At 43.0% G+C, this 23,270-nt stretch overlaps 1 protein-coding gene across 3 annotated transcripts in view; it reads right to left on the reverse strand.

Annotated features, from left to right (window-relative positions):
- Positions 1-23,270, reverse strand: part of LOC126092243 (rhophilin-2) — a 740,337-nt gene that overhangs the window by 64,520 nt on the left and 652,547 nt on the right. For all 3 annotated transcript variants that reach the window (XM_049907750.1, XM_049907752.1, XM_049907751.1), the window contains 2 exons: positions 22,443-22,571; positions 7,288-7,363 (listed from right to left, as the gene is read on the reverse strand). In XM_049907750.1, coding sequence (XP_049763707.1) covers positions 7,288-7,363; positions 22,443-22,571 — 205 coding nt within the window. The remainder of the gene's footprint in view (positions 1-7,287; positions 7,364-22,442; positions 22,572-23,270) is intronic.

Consider the following 23,270-nt stretch of genomic DNA (forward strand, 5'->3'; position numbering starts at 1 on the left):
AAGAGAGAGTATAGCTGCGAGCAGTTAATGATGAATATAGGAGACTATGTTGGCCTTTTTCGCAAACGTGTAGTTCACCATAGTCAACAGCAACGCACTAAAAATGGAATATATGTGCAGCTTGCAATCTGTACTGCAGTGAATGATTTACTACTGTAAGGAAGTACAGTATGAACAAAGACAACAAGCACAACGGCAGATACAAAATTCTCTGGGTACATCACAAACTCAGCTGAATGGTATGTAAACAAACCTGTAGTGGGCATGGTACATCTGGTGTTCGATGAATGACGTACGAAGTACCCTAGTCAATGACTCCGAAAATGCGGGAGATCTGAACGTGTGTTGCGGTATTTCGCGTGTACCGGGAAAACGGCTTGCTTCCGATATCCCCTATTCGTGGGAAAATACCCTAACCTAAAAATCTAATTGCGGACAGGTCACGCCTTTAAGATGCATCCTATGAATTTAATGTGTCCAACTTCTAATGGATAACGGTATTTTTAGGCCCTAGGCATCGATACTAAAGTGGGGGACTTACACAATAATGTGAAGGTGTCTGGCAAAAATAGTCTTTCATTTAAACACTCTACTTTATTCAGTAAAACATACATGACCAAAACTCATAAAAGAGAGACTATCAAACAGTTCACTAATGCTCTCGTATGAAATTCTAACTAGCGATTACATAGATAGCAGTATCACTCGTCTGCATGGGAAATTACACCCTGTTAACTCGAAAATGAGCTCTAAAACAAATTTCAATCCTCGCTATTTCCGGACGAAAAACAGTGACTAAAAGCTTGGTCACTGATTGAAAGGTTCTTACGTTCAATACAAATACGTTGAACTTGAGACAAGTAAGGAACAAGAATGACCTATCTCGTCGATGCTGCTATGAATTTTCACCGTAATTTAGCTGCCGTGCGCCATGATGAACGCCGTTGTCGTGGAGGCGCTCTCGAGAAGGCGACAGCACGTTGCTATAATTGAAACACCATTCCCTGAATGACTCTGAAGTCGCTGTAGTCAGCAGCACCACCAAGTCTGAGCGCGAAATCGATGCGCTCTATACACCATATCAACACGAAATGGATGCCGTCTCCAATTCATCTCGACCCTGAGTCGATGCCGCACCCCAAGTCCTGTATTTTTGGCTCTCTCTCTTAAGCCCTGCTCTCCTTTTTCCGCAACACAATGGTTGGTCGATTTGGGGGAGGTGACCAAACACTGAGGTCAACGGTTCCAGCGGGATGGGGGAAGGAAATCGTCCGTGCCCTTTCAAAGGAACAGTCTCGGCATTTGCCTGAAAAGATTTAGGGAAATCACGGAAAATCTAAATCGGGATGGCTGGACGTGGATATGAACTGTCGTCCTCCCGAATGAGAGTCCAGTGTACTAACCACTGCGCCACCCCGCTAGGTGCCAAACAGCGCCAGTAGCCTATAGCGAAAATACAAAACTCTGCAGCCCAATAGCGCGGTTACCCTCCAGCACAGAGAATCCCGCGGAAGTTTCTTCTACTACTAAAAAAACGTCCGCTCCAGAGCGGACGACCAATGGCTATCTACAAAGGTGGTCTGCAAAACATGATGATATGACGCTCTGAGCTACTGCTCACGCCCCTCTCTGCCGCCACCCCCCCCCCCCCCCCCCCCGGCAGACACTAGGCTGGGCGAGATTTTAAATCCGGACAGTCATTTGCTACTCCCTGGGACGGCTCAGCAGTTCTAGTTCCACGAAGTCCACCTGAACCTCCGGTCTCTGCATGCAGCAAGTGCCGTTTTCCACAGTTCGTCCCATCTCAACTCCAACGCATCGTACTTTCTAACGCGCGCAAAAACATTTATAACACAGCGAGATCATTACCATGTTAAAGAAGGAAAATGAGGCTACGTAGAACACAGTGATACCGGTCACTGGGGCCAAAAAATGGTTGAAATGGCTCTGAGCACTATGGGACTCAACATCTGAGGAGGTCATCAGTCCCCTAGAACTTAGAACTACTTAAACCTAACTAACCTAAGGACATCACACACATCCATGCCCGAGGCAGGATTCGAACCCGCGACCGTAGCGGTCGCGTGGTTCCAGACTGTAGCGCCTAGAACCGCTCTGCCATCCCGACCGGCCACTGAGGTCAAAGAGCTTCAATAAAAACACTCTCAATATAATCCTCACCGTTATCATCCTCTAATTACACATTCAATCCTAAAATAAATGAAAAAGACGTGGAAAATTTCCCGCCGCATTACCTTCGGCAAACGAGTACCTATACCGACCTTAACCGTCTTGGTATCCATTGCAAGTCCTCAGCGATTATAAAGGGAATTTAGTTACACACGGTATGTCGCTTTTTACGCAATTCTACAAATTCCGTCATTCAATGTCGAAGTTTAAAAAATGTATTTTTTTGCATCGATTACTAACGGACGCGGTGTTTAGATGTTGTTGTTGAAATCTGTGGTACCCTGTATCGATACCACACCACAGACATCGCAACTAATTGCAAGTTTCCCCTCAGATGTCAATAGCGGTCGCACGGGCTTTGGCGGACCCACGCCTCCAGCGTCTCCGTACTACGAGGACGGCCGGCGGCAGCCAGGCAACGGACTGACACTTGGAGCTTCTTCAGTAACAGACGCAGACGCCGCCTAGTCCCTGCTCCAACCCCATAGTCCACGCTTAATACAGAGATCTTCATCCTTATTGACATTGATAGCTGGACTTTATTTCTTGCTGCAATCTTCTATTAAGTAAATCTTTTGCAAACTGTGTTAATTTGTTCCCTCATCACTTCTGCTCCTTTCCAGCTTTCCTACGACGTCATTGCGACACCTCTCCTTACAGTTGTGTGCGAAGTCGTATACAAGGAAAATCAATGATTTGCCAACGTTGCACATCCCTAGTTAGGCTGTGATGGGATGGGATCGAGCGGGAATCAGAGATAGTCAGCTCTATCTAGCCTGGACGATGCCACCGTGGGTCGCCCTTCCGCCGCAGAGCAGCAGTCGGGTCGACAGCAGACAAAGCGCTGGCGACCCTGCCAGGGCAGCCGCGGGCCGATGCTGGCGGGCATTGTCCGCAGATCACGTACCGAGCGGGACCGGGCTGCGCTCGTAATTGGCGAGCGGCCGGCGCGGCGAAGCTCGCGCGGTAATCACAGTATTTAAACGTTATTAAAGCTAAGAGGGCGCTTTTTCTTTTGCGGGCCGTCGCAAATTAACATCTTAAATTGAATTCCTGCGCCAGTAATCCCGGTGAACCGGATGGTCTCGGCGCGCGCTCGCAGCGAGGCCTTGCGCTCGACCTTCCCGCCGCCCCATTCGCCTCTCCGCAACTTTACGACGCGGCGGCCGGCGACCGCTCGTAAAGGTGGGGGGCAGCCGCAGCTATTGTTCCGCCAATATCTCGTCTGGCCGTTCAGGGGCAACTGCGCGTATAAACACGCGCGTCAGAGGCGAGCTGACCCGAGGTCACCGTTCGGTGAGCAGCTCGTACGGAGCCTTGAAGAATCTTGCCGAGATATATCGCCAAAATAAGTGGCTTTCGTGATGTCCCAATAAATACAGAGTGGGACAGGGAAGCATCACTAACTCCGAAAGTTAATGAAGAAAATAAACATGGTGAAGCAAAATTATATTTTGACACACAAGGGTGGCCGTGCGGTTCTGGGCGCTACAGTCTGTTAGGTTAGGTAGGTTTAAGTAGTTCTAGGGGACTGATGACCTTAGATGTTAAGTCCCATAGTGATCAGAGCCATTTGAACCTTGTTCTGCCAAACCATATTTACAACTTGAAGTGACACTAACGGGAACTTTCACTGATGCCACTTCATTAGAGGCCATCCCCAGCTTTCCAACGCCTCCCCTTCCTTCACAACTGTATCTTGAAAGTGGGGATACTTTCCTGCACCAGCATCTACAAATGTCCGCTCCGTAGCTGCATGGTCAGCATACACGGTGGATGCGAAGTCGTTCGCTAGTTTTAAATGTTGAGAAGTTTTGTGACTACTCAAATGAACGTTGCTATGTTTTATTACGGATTCCTTCAGAAAACCTTGACATCCGTAGCATTTTCTTTAAGTGAACGACGAGGTAGCACGGAAGTTGACTTTACGAGAGTGCGCACACGTCGCTTCACGTTTTTAAGTGTGAAGATCTGAAGCCCTTGATCAGCGATGATGGTCGAGTGTACGTGGCGCTTTGCCTCACTTGATGCTAAAACTATTAGGAACTGTCACACCAAGTTGAGAATTCGTTCAGATGTGGATAAATTTCGAAGAGAATGACCTTCGGTGGTGCAATCTCCAGAAAACGTAGAGGCAGTGAGGGTCATCTTCACTTGCAGTCCTGATGAATCAACAAGAGGCAGCTCGTGAGAGGGGAATCACACGGTACCTGTTGTGCTAACGAAGGACCTGATCTGGAAACCCTATTATGTTCAGAAATTACAGGTGGTGTTTCAGATTGTGGAAGTCGGCAATCGGCGCAACTGCCATTACTGGCCAGACACAAATCCAGGAACGACAACTGAAAAATCACAGAGCCAACCAAAACTGATAGCCTAGTGCGGTGTGACTGGGAAACTTCTCATTTGTCCATTCATATTGCGAGACGCCATGTCAGCGACCGGCATGGCCAGATGCTCAATGAATACGTGTGACCACTGATACCACAAGGGAAAAATGTTGCAAATATCCTCTTTCGCCAGGACGGAGCACCACCTCACTTTGCCTGCATCGTTCGTGACTGGCTGGACAAACACTTTTCAAGTCATTGGCTAGGAACGGTCTCCAAGAAGTTCCGACCTCACCCCTTGTGACTTCCTCTTGTAGGGTTGGGCCAAAGAAGAGATGTACCGAACGAACTCACGCAGTCTCGACGAATAAGAGGAGAGATAATCACAGCTGTCCTCGAAAATGTACCTGCGACTTTACTGCAGGAATCAATTGCTATTCCGACACGTTTGCGCTGTTTCGTCGCCAACGCAGAAGCATATGCGTAATTGTAGTATACGAGGAGCATTCAAGTTCTAAGGCCTCCGATTTTTTTTTCTCCGGACTGGAAAGAGATAGAAACATGCGCATTGTTTTAAAATGAGGCCGCGATCACTGTCAATACGTCCCAGAGATGGCAGCACCGTACGGCAGATGGAATTTTACCGCCAGCGGCGAGAATGAGAACTGTTTTAAATACTTAAAATGGCGACGTTTTCCTTACTTGAACAGCGTGCAATCATTCGTTTTCTGAATTTGCGTGGTGTGAAATCAACTGAAATTCATCGACAGTTGAAGGAGACATGTGGTGATGGAGTTACAGATGTGTCGAAAGTGCGTTCGTGGGTGCGACAGTTTAATGAAGGCAGAACATCGTGTGACAACAAACCGAAACAACCTCTGGCTCGCACAAGCCAGTCTGACGACACGTTCGAGAAAGTGGAGAGAATTGTTTTGGGGGATCGCCGAATGACTGTTGAACAGATCGCCTCCAGAGTTGGCATTTCTGTGGGTTCCGGGCACACAATCCTGCATGACGACCTGAAAATGCGAAAAGTGTCATGCAGGTGGCTGCCTTGAATGCTGACGGACGACCACACGGCTGCCCGTGTGGCATGTTGCCAAGCAATGTTGACGCGCAACGACAACAGGAATGGGACTTTCTTTTCGTCGGTTGTGACAATGGATGAGACGTGGAAACCATTTTTCAATCCAGAAACAAAGCGCCAGTCAGCTCAATGGAAGCACACAGATTCACCGCCACCAAAAAAATTTCGGGTAACCGCCAGTGCTGAAAAAATGATGGTGTCCATGTTCTGGGACAGCGAGGGCGCAATCCTTACACATTGCGTTCCAAAGGAAACTACGGTAACAGGTGCATCCTACGAAAATGTTTTGGAGAACAAATTCCTTCCTTGACTGCAACAAAAACGTCCGGGAAGGGCTGCGCGTGTGCTGTTTCACCAAGACAACGCACCCGCACATCGAGCTAACGTTACGCAACAGTTTCTCCGTGATAACAACTTTGAAGTGATTCCTCATGCTCCCTACTCACCTGACCTGGCTCCTAGTGACTTTTGGCTTTTTCCAACAATGAAAGACACTCTCCGTAGCCGCACATTCACCAGCCGTGCTGCTATTGCCTCAGCGATTTTCCAGTGGTCAAAACAGACTCCCAAAGAAGCCTTCGCCGCTGCCATGGAATCATGGCGTCAGCGTTGTGAAAAATGTGTACGTTTGCTGGGCGATTACGTCGACAAGTAACGCCAGTTTCATCGATTTCGGGTGAATAGTTAATTAGAAAAAAATCGGAGGCCTTAGAACTTGAATGCACCTCGTAGTACACACATTCTCATGGTCCTGAGAACCGACAACAACTTCTTCCGTGTGTAAAAATTCATTAGTAAATAATTTATGGATCTTTAAAACTATGGAGCGACTTCTCACACAGTCTGTAGATGGCTGCCATGCCAAGGACCAGAGATCGATTCCCAGTATTGCAAAGTGTTTTTCCTTTGTGAGAGGACTCATACTGTGTGCACTCGGCCTCGTGATGCGAACTGAGGAGATACTTAACCTAACAGCAGCGCCTTCACGGTCTGGGGAGTCTGCAAAACGGCCGGGAGAGCCGTGTGCTTACAACATACGACACCGCAAAGCAGGGAAGACAGGGCGGCCGGTCGACGTCCCTTAGGTCTTCAAGGCCTGGACGAACAGCTCGCTTTCAGTGAGTAGAACTGTCTGTTTGTAAATGTAGTATCCATAGCAGATGATTATGTCGATTTGTTGGTTTTGGGTTCACGACAACGAGTTCTTTAGCGCTAGTATTTAAATTTTATGAAATACGTGTAGATAAAAGTATCGGATTAATTAAACACCAATATGAGTCTTTGTTCTATCTGTCTATCTCTCGATATAGACTGTTCAGTCACATTAATTTAACTATGTGTCAAAAGCGGGGTCTGCTGCGAGAGTCACATTCCAAATCTCTCTGCAGCATCTCATACTGTGACGGTTTGAGAAACTGTTCATGATGACCTGCGATTCGCGACGAGTTTTGTCGGCATATGAACGTTGAAGGAACTCAACAAAGTATCACCGTCGGGGGAAGGCGGGGGCGGTGTAGCAGAAAAATACTAAAATTTCAAGAATCCACCTACCTTTACTGTTATTTCTACGAACACACAACTCAGACCGAGATAAGAATTCGGTTTTTCGACCCACAAGGCTACCTTTTAGAGAAAACTGATGCTAGAACCTCATAATTACTGGCGGTAAGAACCACTTACCTTGAACGGATCTCTGAAGTCTATTTCTTTGGTCTCTTTCAGGCCCAATGGGATCATGGGCATAACAGGTTCCAAGCTGAAAAACAAGAAACAATGCAGTTACGAAAAACCCTTTACTGTCAAACAATTCTCATTGAAAAGAGCAAGTATCTAAAACTGATCCGTAACTGTTGAAGGCAATAAGTCTTTAACTGTCTTTGTAATGCACTCTAAAAATTTAATGTGAATTTTGGTAATACTCCATTCTTTAGAACCTTTAATTTTCATTATAATTATAATCTATGGTAAGAATGTGATGATCGCTTGCTTAGAATTTGAAGTCGTTCTAATTCCAGCGTTGCGTACTACACTCTCGTTTTTATAGCCATGGAGCTATTAATATAAAGGAGATAAGTGAGAGAGGGACATATTAGGTAAATAAATGGATATGGAGGGACAGACTCCGCGTCAAGAGGAAGCGTTATAGCTTCTCCATGGAAAAGTAAAATAGCAAGTGAAAAATGGCTTCCGGATGCAATTTCGCGAAAGAACTGTTCACAATTTACATCTTCATCACAGCTTTTAATAAGTTCCACACGGAGCAAGATAAGACATTGTGATTTAGGATTTCTTCAGTACCAGTACCCCTGAAGTACGTCTGGTGAGTGTGGAAAAAGTTCTTTCAAAGAGATCATAGCTGATTTTCGACTCAAATCTCATCAACTGAACTTTCGCTTCACTTCCAACAACGTAGTGGGTGATGACCTTAATATTCTAGCCGTTTGCCCGGAAACTACAAATGAGCTAACAGCTGAAAACAAATAATTCACATTCACTCTGTCACTGCTGTGGTTCCGCCGAGTAGTCCGAAGCGTTGCTCTGCCGTATTTGTGTGTGTGTGTGTGTGTGTGTGTGTGTGTGTGTGTGTGTGTGTGTGTGTGTGTGTGTTTCGACTATTAAAATAGCCTTTATTTACTCTGCTTCCTCGGGATTATGTAACTCAGCCATAATTAGTGTTCATTGGCGACACTGAGTTCACATGAATTTCATCCAATCCCGTTTAATTTTAGATTGTTTTCACTATATTCTACGTCTCGTCACACTGATCACTTCTGTTGCCTAAAAAAACACCCATAAATCTCTTTCGTTTGAAACTTTCAGTGACAGTTTCGCCAGAAACTTGGCATAGGAAACGTTACCATTCAAAACAGCCTCTAGTCGTCTCTGAATGGGTAAATACATGTCTTGTGGTTCTAAAGGGGATCTTAGATCATTCTTCCTCCAAAATAGTGGCACGTCCAGGTAACAATGATGGAGGTGGATAGAATACCACATACACTTCTCTCCATTGAAGACCATGAAAGATCAACACTTCTGAGATCTGGTGGCTGTGGCGAACAGTGGATATATGAAGACAGTAACTGCTCTCGAAAGAACAGATACCATTGATGACCGTGCAGCTTCTCTATAATAAATGATAAAGTGTTGATATACCTCGATGGGGACAGCTGAAACTGTGTGCCCCGACCGGGACTCGAACCCAGGATCTCCTGCTTACATGGTAGACGCCCATCGAGGTATATCAGCAACACCTGTCGACAGCTGAGTGTTTCAATTAATTATCATGTGAACAGTGGATAAGCGATAATTTATCCTCATATTCACAAAACCAATCCTGGAAGATTGGAACTGTGTGTACAGGTATCCTGTTGTCTTTGAACACAGCATCACCACTGGGAAACAAACGCTGTACTATAGGATTGACTTGATCAGCCAAAAGGGTCACCTTATTCTTGGCAGTAATGCTACCTTGCGTAGATAACCATGGGGACACCACGATGTGGCTGTCCAAATCGTCACAGAACCACCACAAATTTCACTCTTGGGACGTTAACTAGCCAGACGTTGTAAACAGTGTGAAAGAAGGCTCATCCCACCATGTATGTTCCTTCCGTTGCTCCAGAGTCCAGTTTTTATGGCTTCGTCACCAAGTTTCCCTGTTAGGTTAATTGCATCACTGATGAGTGGTTTTAGAAATCCAGCTCGCTATTACTTCCTTACTTCCTTGTGGAGCTCCCTTGTGTTTTGATAATAAAAGGGTTCGCGAGAGCGACATTCAGCCTTCCAGTGACTTTTGCAGCTGTGTTCCCTTATTATTCGTCGCAATCCTCTTCAATGACTATCATTCACCATCACTCAATATACGCTTTCGCCTGCCCTTGAGACTTCGAAGATAATGTTTTTCCGCCTTCTCGGTATGCAATGTAAGTCTTCCGTATGGTGCCTCTTTAAATACCAAGTACTTCGGCTCCCTTTGTTGCAGGAGCACCCAATATACGAGCACCAACAATCTATCCACGTTCGAATCCATTTAGTTCCAATATAATGTACTCACAACTACACCGGACGCTGACCACGACTGACAACTGCAACGTACTAAGGACACTGCACAGCTGCCTTTCGTGGTCAAACACAACAGGGCAACCATTAGGCTTGGCTAGTACCTGAATTTATGTTCAAGCACACTGTTCTCGCAGTATTCACACATTTTCGTGCAAACCCTACGTCATCAATTCGCCAAACTGTTCCGTCCTAGTAACTTTTCTTTCATTTTCATTATGCGTCTCAGATCTGCCCTGAAGCCATTTTTGTCTCTGCCAAGTAGTCACAAATCACATGTCGAAATTTGTTAAACTAACAATGTTAACTAATTCAGGACTTCACGGAATAAAGTAACCTAACTTTTCTTGGATAAGACAGGAGGGAGTAAATAGCAATTACGAAAGGTTCAATGAACACACTGCCAGGGTGAACAGCAGTGTAGTCATGTAGATGTAGCAAAGCTATGCCAACGCAGCAAATAGATAAAAAGAGACTATACACGTCTGAAAACGAGACACCGAAAGTTTCAAAGCAGGAATGGCTAGAATAGAAATGAAAAACAGTAGGAGCATGCGTGACCCTGGGTAAGACCCAGGATTAAAAAGACCTTTCGAGAAAAGACACGCATTTGGATTTTTTATTAAGAGCTCAGACGGCAAAGCCGTACTAAGCGAAGAAGGGAAGGCTGAAAGAAACAGAGCTTGCATAAGGGAAACGAACTTAAAGACAATATAATAGAAAGAAAACAGGAAGTACATGCAGGTGAGAGCGGAGATTTAGCACTGTGAGAGGAATTTGACAGAGCTCTGAAGCACGTAAGTCGAGACAAGTCCCTCAGAGAAGACGACTTTCCGTCATAATTTTTGTACGTCTTTGGGACATCCAATCATTCCACCTGTTGTGCAAGTTATACGAGACAGCTCAGCTCACAGCTCAAGAAGAATATAATAATTCCAATTACAATGAAATCAAGTCTGACATGTGACTATTAAAGAACTATCACTTTAATGACTCGTGGAAAAACTGGTAGCAGCCAGCCGGGGGAAAGATCAGTTTGGGTTACAGAGCAACCTACGAACGCGCGAGATAAGACTGGCTCTACAAGTTATTTCGTAAGGTTGAAGAGAGTCAAACGACGTTCATAGCATTTACAGATTTAGAAAAAGTTTTTGACAATGCTGAATGGAATATACACTTTTAAATTCTTAATACCGCAGAGGTACAACACAGGGAGCGGAAATTTCTCTATACCTTGTACAGAAATCAGAATGAAGTTTTTAAAATTTGAGGACACGAAACGGAAACGATAGTTGAAATGAAGTAAGTTACCACTTCCATATGTGAATCTGTACGCTGAACAAGCAGAAAGAAAACAAAGGATGACTCTGGAGAGAGGATTGTTCAGGGAGAAGATACAAAAACTTGGGGTTTGGCGATGACATAATTTTGTGAGGGACAGCAAAGGACTTGGAAGAGCAACTGGACGGAATGAATCTGTCTTGGACAGAGTTTAAGAGAACAAAAGTGTATGTACTCGAATTGCATCAGGTAATGCTGATATAATTGTATTAGGAAATGAGACACTGAAAATAATGAATGAGTTTTGCTCTTTACTCAGCAAAATAACTGACGATGGCCGAAATAGAGAGGATATAAAATGTAGACTGCCAACAGCAAGAAAAGGTTTCTTAAGAAGAGAAATTTTTTACACCTAATTTAAATTTAGGCGTTAAAAAGCCTTTTCTGAAGGTATGTCTCTGGAGTGTAGCCTTTTATGGAAGTGAAAGGTGAACGGTAAGCAGTTCAGACAAGCCGAGAATATAAGTTTTTGAAACGTGGTGTTACAAGGCAATGCTGAATATTATAAGTAGACATATGGATTTAATAACTAATTTTGAGGTTATTGAACCGAAATGTGGAAAAGAAAATTTGACGCAACTTGACTACATCAATATGGTTACACTGCAATTCACACTTAAGTGGCTGGTAGAGGGTTCATCGAACCATTTTCATACTACTACTCTACCATTTCACTCTTGAATGGCGTGTGGGAAAAAGAAACACCTAGATCTTTCCGTTCGAGCTTTGATTTCTCTTATTTTAATATTATGATCATTTCTCCCTACGTAGGTGGGTGTCAACAAAATATTTACGCATTCGGAAGAGAACGGTGGTTATAAAAAATTTCGTAAATGGGTCTCGCAAAGAAAACGGCCTTTGTTTCAGGGATAACACGAGATGAGCTGCCCTTCTTTGCACTTTTTCGATGTCCTCCGTCAACAGTACCTGGTAAGGAACCCACACCGCGCAGCAATATTCCAGCTGAGGACGGACAAGTGTAATATAGGCTGTCTCTTTAGTGGGTTTGTCGCATCTTCTAAGTGTTCTGCCAACAAAGCGTAGTATTTGTTTCGCCTTCCCCCACAATATTATCTATGTGGTCTTAACAATTTAAGTTGCTCGCAATTTTAATTCCTAGGTATTTAGTCGAATTGACAGCCCTTAGATTTGTGCGATTTATCGTATATCCGAAATTTATCGGATTTCTTTTAGTACCCATGTGGATGACCTCGCACTTTTCTTTGTTCAGTGCTAATTGCCACTTTTCTTACCACACAGACATTCTCTATAGATCATTTTGTAATTAGAATTGACCGTCTGATGATTTTATTAGACGGTAAATTACAGCGTCATCTGCAAATAATGTAAGGGAGCTGCTCAGATTATCACCAGATTATTACTAAAAGAATGGTTAGTCGATACACCACATCCTGATGCATCAACAAATTGTCAGTTTGCTAACTGAAGGAAACGTGTGGGCTAAAAATAGTCAGCGTACCGGGCCATATTGGAACATGCCCTTTAGCGTATCCTATCCTAAAAAAATTACAACTGAAGTGCTGACACTGCGAAGAGGAATTGAACGAGAAGTAGTAGCTGCGCAAAAGCGTGAAACAGGAAAAAATATAAAAATGATTGGGGTGTTATCTTTATAGTCAGTCAGACGAGCAAAACAAAGTCTGCCACTGGATCTCGTCTGCCTACAACATTCATGGTATTCTCCCGTTCGTCGCGGTCGGTGATGCCAACTTCGTAATGCCTTTCAGCCAGTGAAAGGGCGTACGTCAATGATCAATTGCTTTGCAAGAAATTACTTTCCTTTTAATCGCGGTGGTCGTCAACTAAATGCACACTGACAGTTCGCGAAGCGCTAAGTGCTAATCCATTACACCACACAAACGTGACGCAATGTAATAGACGTATCCGGTGTATTTGCCGTTTATTGCGAGCCACAATCTAGCACGTTCTTCGCTGCGAAACACGTTCTCTCCTAGCAAAACAGCAAGTCGGCAAGTATCTGAATGACAAGGTAATGTCGCGGGATAATCGCAGTAATTCGATGCCGCGGAAGGGCAAGTTATGGACTCGTACTAACATGAGTTTGATTTCAATATTTTTATGATTTCTACAACGGTCATCAAAGGCCACGATAAATAACAGTTGCACATTATTGGAAGCACTGTTTGGAGCTAAAAAATTTCTGAACTCTTTCTCTGGCAGCCTGTCTTCTTCCTGTTAAGTTTATTTGGTCTTCTGTCAAGTACCTTGTTTTGTTAGCCTCTTCTCATCCACCCAGAACAGATATCTGTAAATTTTCTTTCTTCCTTTTCTAGCCGACTCGATTAATCTTTCACTTTCCTGGTACAGTTTCCCATTTTCCTCGTACTCTATACTGTCCACCTATGACCTCTGGACTCATTATCTTGCAGATGATCTCACTCTAGAACTTCTCGCCTTCTCTTAGATGCGACATAGCTGTCTTTCGGAAGCAATCACTAGTACATGAATACCGTTTTATCACCGTGTTGCAGTGTCTAAATATTGCTCGCCTTAAAGAAGAATTTTTTCTTGCGCAAAGCATTGTCCCGCAAAAAGCATGGCCCATCTTCTCTCGTCCGATGTTGTTGGCATCTTTTCAGCTGTACCATTTCACAGAGATACTAAAAGCTGTCATCTTTTTGTGTACATCCACTCGCAGTCTTCAGTTTCTGAGACGCTCCTTTCTTCTTCTTCTTCTTCTTCTTCTTCTTCTTCTTCTGCCGACTAGGGCTTTTAGTGCTCGCAATTTTAGGATATTCACGTGGTCTGTAGCCGTGTTAGTATTTCTAGACAGAATCGAAAGATCGTCATCGAATGCAAAGCAGTTCATTTCGATACAGCTTTTTTCTGTCCAGCTCTTTTGCCCATTTGTGGTGGAGGCGGGGAGAGGGGAAGTGGATGATCTCCAAAATATAGTTGACGCGAATCGCAGACGCACGTCAATCTGTCTTATCTATGTTTAAGCGCCAAACTCCTCTGAGAGCTTCTCTTTTTACCTTCGGAAGGAGATTGACAATTTCCGTCCTTTTGCCTCTTTAGCAAATAAAATGAAAATTTATGATACTTATGTATTATACTTGGATAACAGAAGAGAAATTGAATTTAATTTAATTTATGAAAGGAGATAATACAAAAATGCAGTAAATGGAGCAGGCAAAAAGGAATACAAACGTCTCAAAAATGAGATCGACAGGAAATGCAAAATGGTTAAGCAGGGGTGGCTACAGGGCAAATGTAAGATGTAGATGCATCTATCACTAGCGGGTAAGATAGATACTGCCTATAGTAAAATTAGAAAGACCTTTGGAGAAAAGAGAACCACCTGTATGAATATCAAGAGCTCAGATGGAAAACGAGTTCTAAGCAAAGAAGGGAAAGCAGAGAGGTGGAAGGAGTACATGGAGGGCGACGTACTGGAGGGAAATATTATGAAAATGGAAGAGGACGGAGATTAAGATGAAATGGGAGATATGATATTGCATGACGAGATTTGACAGAGCACTGAAAGACCTGAGTCGAAAGAACGTCCCGGGAGTAGACAACAATCCATTAGAACTACTGATAGCCTTGGTAGAGTTTTGTCAGGGCGGGCTCTCCCATCTGGTGAGCAAGATGTATGAGACAGGCGAAATACCCTCAGACTTCAAGAAGAATATAATAATTCCAATCCCACAGAAAGCAGATGTTGACAGGTGTGAAAATTACCGAGCTATCAGTTTAATAAGTCACGGCTGCAAAATACTAACACGAATTCTTTACAGACGAATGGAAAGACTGATAGCGACGAATCTCGGGGAGGATCAGTTTGGATTCCGTAGAAAGGTTGGAACACATGAGGCAATACTGACTCTACGACTTATCTTAGACGATAGATTAAGGAAAGGCCAAACTACGTTTCTGGCATTTGTAAACTTAGAGAAAGCGTTTGACAATGTTGACTGGAATATTCTCTTTCAAATTCTGAAGGTGGCAGGGGTCAAATAAAGGGAGTGAAAGGCTATTTACAATTTGAATAGAAACCAGACGGCAGTTATAAGAGTCGAGAGCCATGAAAGGGAAGCAGCGGTTGGGAAGAGAGTAATACAGGGTTGTAACCTATACCCGATGTTATCCAATCTGTATATTGAGCAAGCAGTAAAGGAAACAAAAGAAAAATTTGGAGCAAGAATTAAAATTCATGGAGAAGAAATAAAAACTTTGAGGTTCGCCGATGACTTGTAATTCTGTCAGAGACAGCAAAGTAACTGGAAGAGCAGTTGAACGGAATGGACAGTGTCTTGAAATGAGGATGTAAGGTGAACATCAACAAAAGCAAAACGAGGATAATGGAATGCAGTCGAATTAAATCGGGTGAGGCTGAGAGTATTAGATTAGGAAATGATATGCTTAAAGTAGTAAATGAGTTTTGCTATTTGGGGAGCAAAATAAGTGATGATGGTCGAAGTAGAGGATATAAAATGTAGACTGGCAATGGCAAGCAAAGCGTTCCTGAAGAAGAGAAATTTGTTAACATCGAGTATAGATTTAAGTGACAGGAAGTCTTTTCTGAAAGTATTTGTATGGAACATAGGCATGTATGGAAGTGAAACTTAGACGATAAATAGTTTAGACAAAAAGAGAATAGAAGCTTTCGAAATGAGGTGCTACAGAAGAATGCTGGAGATTAGATGGATGGATCACGTAATTAATGAAGAGGTACTGAATAAAATTGGGAGAAGAGGAATTTGTGGCACAACTTGACTAGAAGTAGGGGTCTATCGATAGGACATGTTCTGAGGCATCAAGGGACCACCAATTTAGTATTGGAGGTCAGCGTGGAGGGTAAAAATCGTAGAGGGAGACCAAGAGATGAATACACTAAGCAGATTCAGAAGGATGTAGGGTGCGGTAGGTACTTTGAGATGATGAAGTTTGCACAGGATAGGGTAGCATGTAGAGCTGGATCAAACAAGTCTCTGGACTGAAGACCCCAGTAACAAGTTGAGACAGCTGACAGCTCCCACACAATGAGGAAAGGAAAAAAAGTTTATCGCTTATTATATTTTCGCTGTTCATGCAGTGAAACTTTGGCCTAAGATATGAGGGCTTAATTTATTACTTCTCTACTACGAACTCTATTCGCGGTGTAGTTTGTTGACAGTATCCAGGTATACCACTGAATGTACCCGCAAAATTATGTCACTGTATGACATACAGCTCTGGAGGTAATAACTCGTAAACATTTACATGCACGAAAAAACTAGCTTCTGCTTAACACGGCACGCAGCAAAATATAGCGAACTCACTCAGTGCAGAGCGTATGTCACATTAGTTGCGTGAGAAAAATGGAAATTGTGACACTCAAGGCGGATATCTGCTACTGGTTAGCACTCTGGACTCGCACTGTGGAGGGCGACGGGTAAAATTCGCGCCCGGTCATCCAGATTTGGGTTTTCCCGGATTTACTTAAATCGCTACAGAAAAATGCCGGGATGGTTTCTTCGAAAGAGCATATCGATTTCCTTACTCATTCTCGACACAATCCCCGCTTGCGCTCCGACTCTGCGGAAATCTACAGCGATGGGACATTAAAACCTGATCTTCCTGTCTTCTTTCCCCCGGGTCTCTGCATTTTGATGGGAACGAGAGAAAGGTAATTCCATTTCCGTAACTATGGGGCTGTGAGAAGGCCAAAGTGCCTGTTGCATCCTTTTTCATGGTGATATTGAATCTATCGCGGAAGAGCTCTTACGGAATTTGAAAGGAAAGATGAGGGAAGAAATCGGAAGTTACCGGTCCGGGCGGCGCGCATTGATGATGTTATTGTTAAGGATGATGATTATTCCGCGCTGTCGTCGTCTTCAGATCGGGAACTGGTTGATGCAGCTCTCCATGCTAGTCCATCTATCGTTAGTTTCTTCATCACTGGTTAATTACTGCAACCAAAATCCATTTTAACTTAACTGCTTATTATAGTCAAACCACTAGTTCTTCTCTTGAAGCATCCCTCTATTACCAAACTGAAGATTCCTTCATGCTTCAGAATGCGTCGTATCAACCGATGGCTTCTTTTAGTCAAGTTGCGCCACAAATTACTTTTCCCTCCAATTCCATTAAACATTAGTTATTCCATCTACGTGTCTTATCTTTAGCATTCTTCTGTACTACTGTATTTGAACACTGTAAGACAAATATTTCTGCCTTGCTTCTCTTGAGACAGCTGACAGCTCCCACACAATGAGGAAAGGAAAAAAAGTTTATCGCTTATTATATTTTCGTTGTTCATGCAGTGAAACTTTGGCCTAAGATATGAGGGCTTAATTTATTACTTCTCTACTACGAACTCTATTCGCGGTGTAGTTTGTTGACAGTATCCAGGTATACCACTGAATGTACCCGCAAAATTATGTCACTGTATGACATACAGCTCTGGAGGTAATAACTCGTAAACATTTACATGCACGAAAAAACTAGCTTCTGCTTAACACGGCAAGCAGCAAAATATAAAGATCAGGAATGATGTTTTAATTTATTATTTCTGTAATAATATCTCTATCGCAAAACACTCTGCAGACATTATGTACGTGCATCACTAAATTTATCTGCAGAATTATGTCGCTCTACGACACATAGTTCAGGAGACATGAGATCATAAACATTTAGATGTGCGAAAAACTTGCTTTTGCTTAAAATGGAGCGCAAATTACCTAGACTATATTCATCCAGAGATTCGTAATGGGAGAGCTTAGAGGCTTCCAGTTTCAAACCTTTTTCTAAACTTTTCCTCGCTTACATGCGTAACGTCGAACACTTCAAACATTAAGTCATACGTACAGTAATCGGACGTCTGAAGCTGTTTTATACACGGGAATTCGATTCTTTACAGAAACAGAGGTTTACCTGTCACGGCGTAATCGGCAAACCTCTAAGTATTTAATTCTTCCTTTTGAAATATAGCTGCGCGGGATTAGCCGAGCGGTCTAGGGCGCTGCAGTCCTGGACTGTGCGGCTGGTCCCGGCGGAGGTTCGAGTCCTCCATCGGGCATGGGTGTCTGTGTTTGTCCTTAGGATAATTTAGGTTAAGTAGTGTGTAAGCTTAGGGACTGATGACCTTAGCAATTAAGTCCCATAAGATTTCACACACTTTTTTTTATTTGAAATTTAACTCCCTTCCGATATTTCTCATTTGTTTCCTTTCTTGCGTGCTCCATGTACAGGTTGATAAACACCGGGGAGAAACTACATCACTGCCTCGCACCCTTTTGTTCCATGTCATTCGATCTTAAATCTGCGTTCTGGTTTCTGTCCGAGCGGTACATGATCTTCCACTCCCTGTATTTTATCCCTGTCACCTTCAGAATTTCAGAAAGTGTATTACAGTCAACTCTGCCAAAGCTCTCTCTAAACCTACATACAATTTGTTTCGGTATTTTGCGAACCTGGCTTATTAAAAGTGATAGTTCCGTAATAATCATTCCCGTCAGCGCCTGCTTTGCGTCACTTACAGTTCATACAAAGTGTCAAAGCCAGAATCGTCGTTACTCAGAAATGACAGGAACGCTCAGACGAAGCAAGAAACTTCATATGAACATATTCTGCCGTATTCTGAATGGTTTCAGAGACAGAACACATCTGATGTTCTTTTTTTTTAAGTTTTTTGAATAACTCTGAAACCTCGGTCTCTAGCGAAAGCATGTCACAGTACAGAATTGAACTACACTGAATTTCCTACAAAAGGGTGCTGATCATATTTTCTCTACGAGTAACAGTCTGCGCGAAGACAGCCATAGAATAATATGAATCTCGCGCGATGTGCAAGCATTGTAGCTTAGGTCGTTTTTGTAAGCCAGTTTCCGTTCCTGTCAATCCCGGCATACTGACCATTTCTCCGGGGACACCCTGACAATAATGACTAATCATGAGCACTTCAGCTTTCAATAGCGACATATGCAGTTATACTTAAGTTAACAAGTTGAGTAATAATGCAGACTGTTTTCTCGACGTCGTCATGAATCATGCTGTCTGTTCTGTTCAGATAGCAATTCCGAAGCGATCGTGATATCTCCTATCAGTTCGTTTGTATTTCTTCATTCGGAAGAGGTGTTAGAACCCCCATACTGCTACACACACAATTAGTAAACTTATTATTTGTAATGAACACCTATAATTATATAAATAACATATTAATCTTTGGGAACAGTGCGCACCTGTTATTAAAATACTGGCACACTCCCAAAGTCTCTGGACTCCAACAATAAAATAAATATTACCTCACATCACACACAGTAGCTTTTTTCCTTCAAGAACTGTGATACACCCAGAATTTGTATAATAATACATTTGTGAAGGAAGACAGCATGTCACTAAACTAGTTTTCTTTATCTTTATGGATATGACAACGGTGCGTTCAAGCTTGGAAGCGTGAGCACTGTAGTTTACATCGAAAGCGCAAGGATGTTTATTTTTAATTACCACGAATTTAGTGTATTTCGAAATATTTGTATAAATAAAAATGTAAATGTTCGTTCACACAAAATCATAAATCGGCGAAAGTTTTTCACAGATTGCCTGCAAGGTTGCACCCGAATACGAGCATGTTTTACATGCCAGTTTTTTAAATACATATAATATGTAAATAAATATATAATACATGAAGGGGAAACATTATTACCAAGAATCTCTAAAAGTTCTTTACTGCCTTCTTCTACACAGTAATCTAATGAAAATTGGGATGGAAATAATCTATATAATTTTTAATGCATATAATATATATAAATATATAGTACATAACATCGAAGCCATAAAGAAAACAGTTTAGTTGTGGTTATGGCTTATGATTTGAAGACTACTACAGTATTGAATTTGCAGTAACAGTAAACAAGATCAGAGAGAGGGGGGAAGAGGAGATGGGCAGAGTGATGGGAGGAGATCAGAAAGCGGAAAGGAGGAAATGGACAGATAGGGGGAGAAGAACATAAAAGGGGGGGGAGGAGGAGGAGGAGGAGGAGGAGGAGGAGGAGGAGGAGGAGGACAAAGAAAGAGCAGAGAAAGATCAGGACGTATAATCAATTCCCATACATACTAGAAACGTGTGCTTTCTCTTTTCTTTCTTTTCCATTTAACCAGACACCCAAAACAACGCGTGGCCGGCATCAGCTAGTATTACAAAAATCTTGAAAATCTGACCCCTCGAGTCCACATGTCCGCAGGTATCTATACCGAATGGTAAATATCAGTGCCCGAACCGAGTGGTAAATAACAGTGCCAGATTTCGTTACAGGATGTATTACTGATCAAAACTAGAAGCAGTTCTATACTCGCATGTCTGGGAATAAATACTATTTAAGACAGGGGCCATTCTGTCGTACAATAGCCGTGGTAACACTACACATGAGGTGCTCGGTGTGGTTACCACACTATTACACATCCTTCAGCCGCCCTCAAAGAGTCACCAACTCGTGCGAACACACATTCCTTTAACGTGTGCACATTATTTGTGACTGAAACCCAGATTACAGTCGTGTGAACGAGGAGGCTACAGTTCTTGACCTAGGTTAATTTTCCGAAATAGAGTGAGTTGTCATTCGTACAGAAACTGACTTATTAATTTTTACCATAAAGGGCACGGCCCTTTAAGTCTAATCATCCCCCAATTCAGGCCTTAACGTATACTGAAGTGAATATGATGCATGGCTTTCGTGATCGCTGGAGGAATTGCATCTGTCCACGCAGCTAATAAGAATAACATCAGAAAGCTAACGGCCAATAATTAAACTTACCGTCCAACCCTCTCTACAGTTTTTTCCGGCAATACGAGGGTGGTTTGGTACGGCTGGTAAAAAAGCAAGATGAAAGTTTGTTTTGTAAACAGTTCCCCTTACTTCTCGACAGTCTCCTTTGAGAGATATGCATTAGGTCCAGCGATCCTCCAGCTTTTTCATCCTACTGGAAAAATAGTTTCTCTCACACTGCAAAATACTCTTTGACTGCAACTATCACTTCCTTATTTGATGAAAATTTCTTCCCAGCAAACTGAAGTTTCAAATTAGGTGAAGTCACTTCGTGCTACGTCTAATGAACACGGTGGTGATAAATTCGAAGCCCTGTTCATGCTCTCTCTGTTGTTATAGCTGATATGTGGGACGCTCATTATCCTGGTGAAACGGGGCTTTTTAGCGAGCCAACTTTGGTCTTTTTGTAGCCAACTCAGGTTTCAAATGGCTCTGAGCACTATGGGACTCAACTGCTGTGGTCATCAGTCCCCTAGAACTTAGAACTACTTAAACCTAACTAACCTAAGGACATCACACACATTCATGCCCGAGGCAGGATTCGAACCTGCCACCGTAGCAGTCGCGCGGCTCCGGACTGAGCGCCTAGAACCGCGAGACCACCGCGGCCGGCAACTCAGGTTTCAAACAATCCACTGACAAAATGGACTTTCCCTTCTTCCATGCACTTTCACCAGCCTTTGTCCATTGCTTTGACTGCCGTTTTGATTCTGGTATGAACTGATGGAGCCAAGTTTCATCAACAGTCACAAATTGGCGCAAAAAGTCTTGTGGATTTCGACTGAACCTTGCCAGATAGTGTTTTGAAATGTTATGCCGGATGCGCTTTTGGTCAACTGGACAATTGCAGCACCCATCTCGACACAGTCTCTTCGCAGCCAATTCTCTGCGCAGGATATTATGCACTCGCTCAGATGAGATGCCTAAAGTCTCAGCAATCTCACGAATTTTTATGCGGCTGTGCTCCATTACCATATCATGGATCTTGGCAGTGGTTTCCTTTGTGGCGACCTCAATCGGACGACCGGAGTGTGTTTTGTTCACGGTGCTTGTGCGACAATGTTCACATTCGTGATCTCCAGCCACCATCTCCAGTGATGGTACAGAATCAGCGCCGGCCGCTGTGGTCGAGCTGTTCTAGGCGCTTCAGTCAGGAGGTGCGCGGCTGCTATGTGTGTGATGTCCTTAGGTTAGTTAGTTAGGTTTAAGTAATTCTAAGTTTACGAGACTGATGATCTCGGATGTTAAGTCCCATAGTGCTTAGAGCCATTTGAACCATTTTTTAACGGAATCAGTGTGAACTTCATGTAATTATGTTTTGATTTGTTGGGCAGTCCAACCGTTCAAATGAAAATGTTTAATAACAGCATGAAAATCTGTGTTCTTCATTTTCAATCGCAAGAGATAGACTCATCAATTCAGATGGCTGTCAATAATTAACTGTAAGCTGCACATTGTTGTAATGCTTTATACTATCCTTGGAATAATCAAGTTTACCAATCATGAAAGTGCAACAAAAATGTTCCATTCTTTCACGGAAATTTAGAAGATATCGAACTGAAGGCCAAGTGAACGACATTAGGGTCCTATCTCAAGATTATCGTCCTACCAATATATGGGAAAAAAACATGTACAAGCATTTACCTGTCATTCTGGTAGATCTCCACAGAGCTGTTGAGTTCCGCCAGTTGCTCCTTGAGCAGCTGCAGATTCGAGTTGACGAAGCTCAGTTCGAGGGCTACCGTCTCCCTGAGCTTGCGGTTCGTTGTGGCCCTGTAAAAGAAAGGGTAACTGTTTCATTCATCTGTACGGATAATATGAGTCATATACAATGTTTAATCTCATTTTGCCACTTTGGTTTCTTTAGAAAAGTAAGTATGCTAATAAAATTACAAATCATGATAAACTTGTCCGTGAAGAAAAATTACTGTTACAATGGACGAAACAAACACAAAAAATACTAGTATATTATAAGTAAACCAAAAATCGACTTCAGAATATCCTTGCGAAAGCTATACAGTGTATCCCAGGAGAATTGTTCGGTATTGAAGGATACGATAGGAACGGTCTGGGGAAAAAATCCAGTATACATGGCATACCTCGAGAGAATGAGCATTTTTTCCATCTTTGCAACTGCGAAACATCTCTTCTACTGAAGAAGTGCCCACAGTTCTTAAGGTATGTATTATTACAGTTTTATTTTGAAGGTACTGGTGTAACTGTCACGATACGAATTTAATCTACAAAAATTTTTTTTCACAGCATATAACTGTGTGAGTCATCATAGTATCGAAGTTCTTGTACACTTTCGACGACAACAGGTTTTAATACCAACGAGATATTCAACATATATATCTGGGACACCAGAGAGACAGAGGCAGACGAAGGAGAGATGAGGTGATAGGGAAGTGGAGGAAGGGAAGTGGAGGAAGGGAAGTGGAGGAAGGGAAGTGGAGGAAGGGAAGTGGAGGA

Source organism: Schistocerca cancellata, chromosome 7 (genome assembly GCF_023864275.1).
Source record: "Schistocerca cancellata isolate TAMUIC-IGC-003103 chromosome 7, iqSchCanc2.1, whole genome shotgun sequence".
Classification (NCBI taxonomy): Eukaryota; Metazoa; Arthropoda; class Insecta; order Orthoptera; family Acrididae; genus Schistocerca; species Schistocerca cancellata.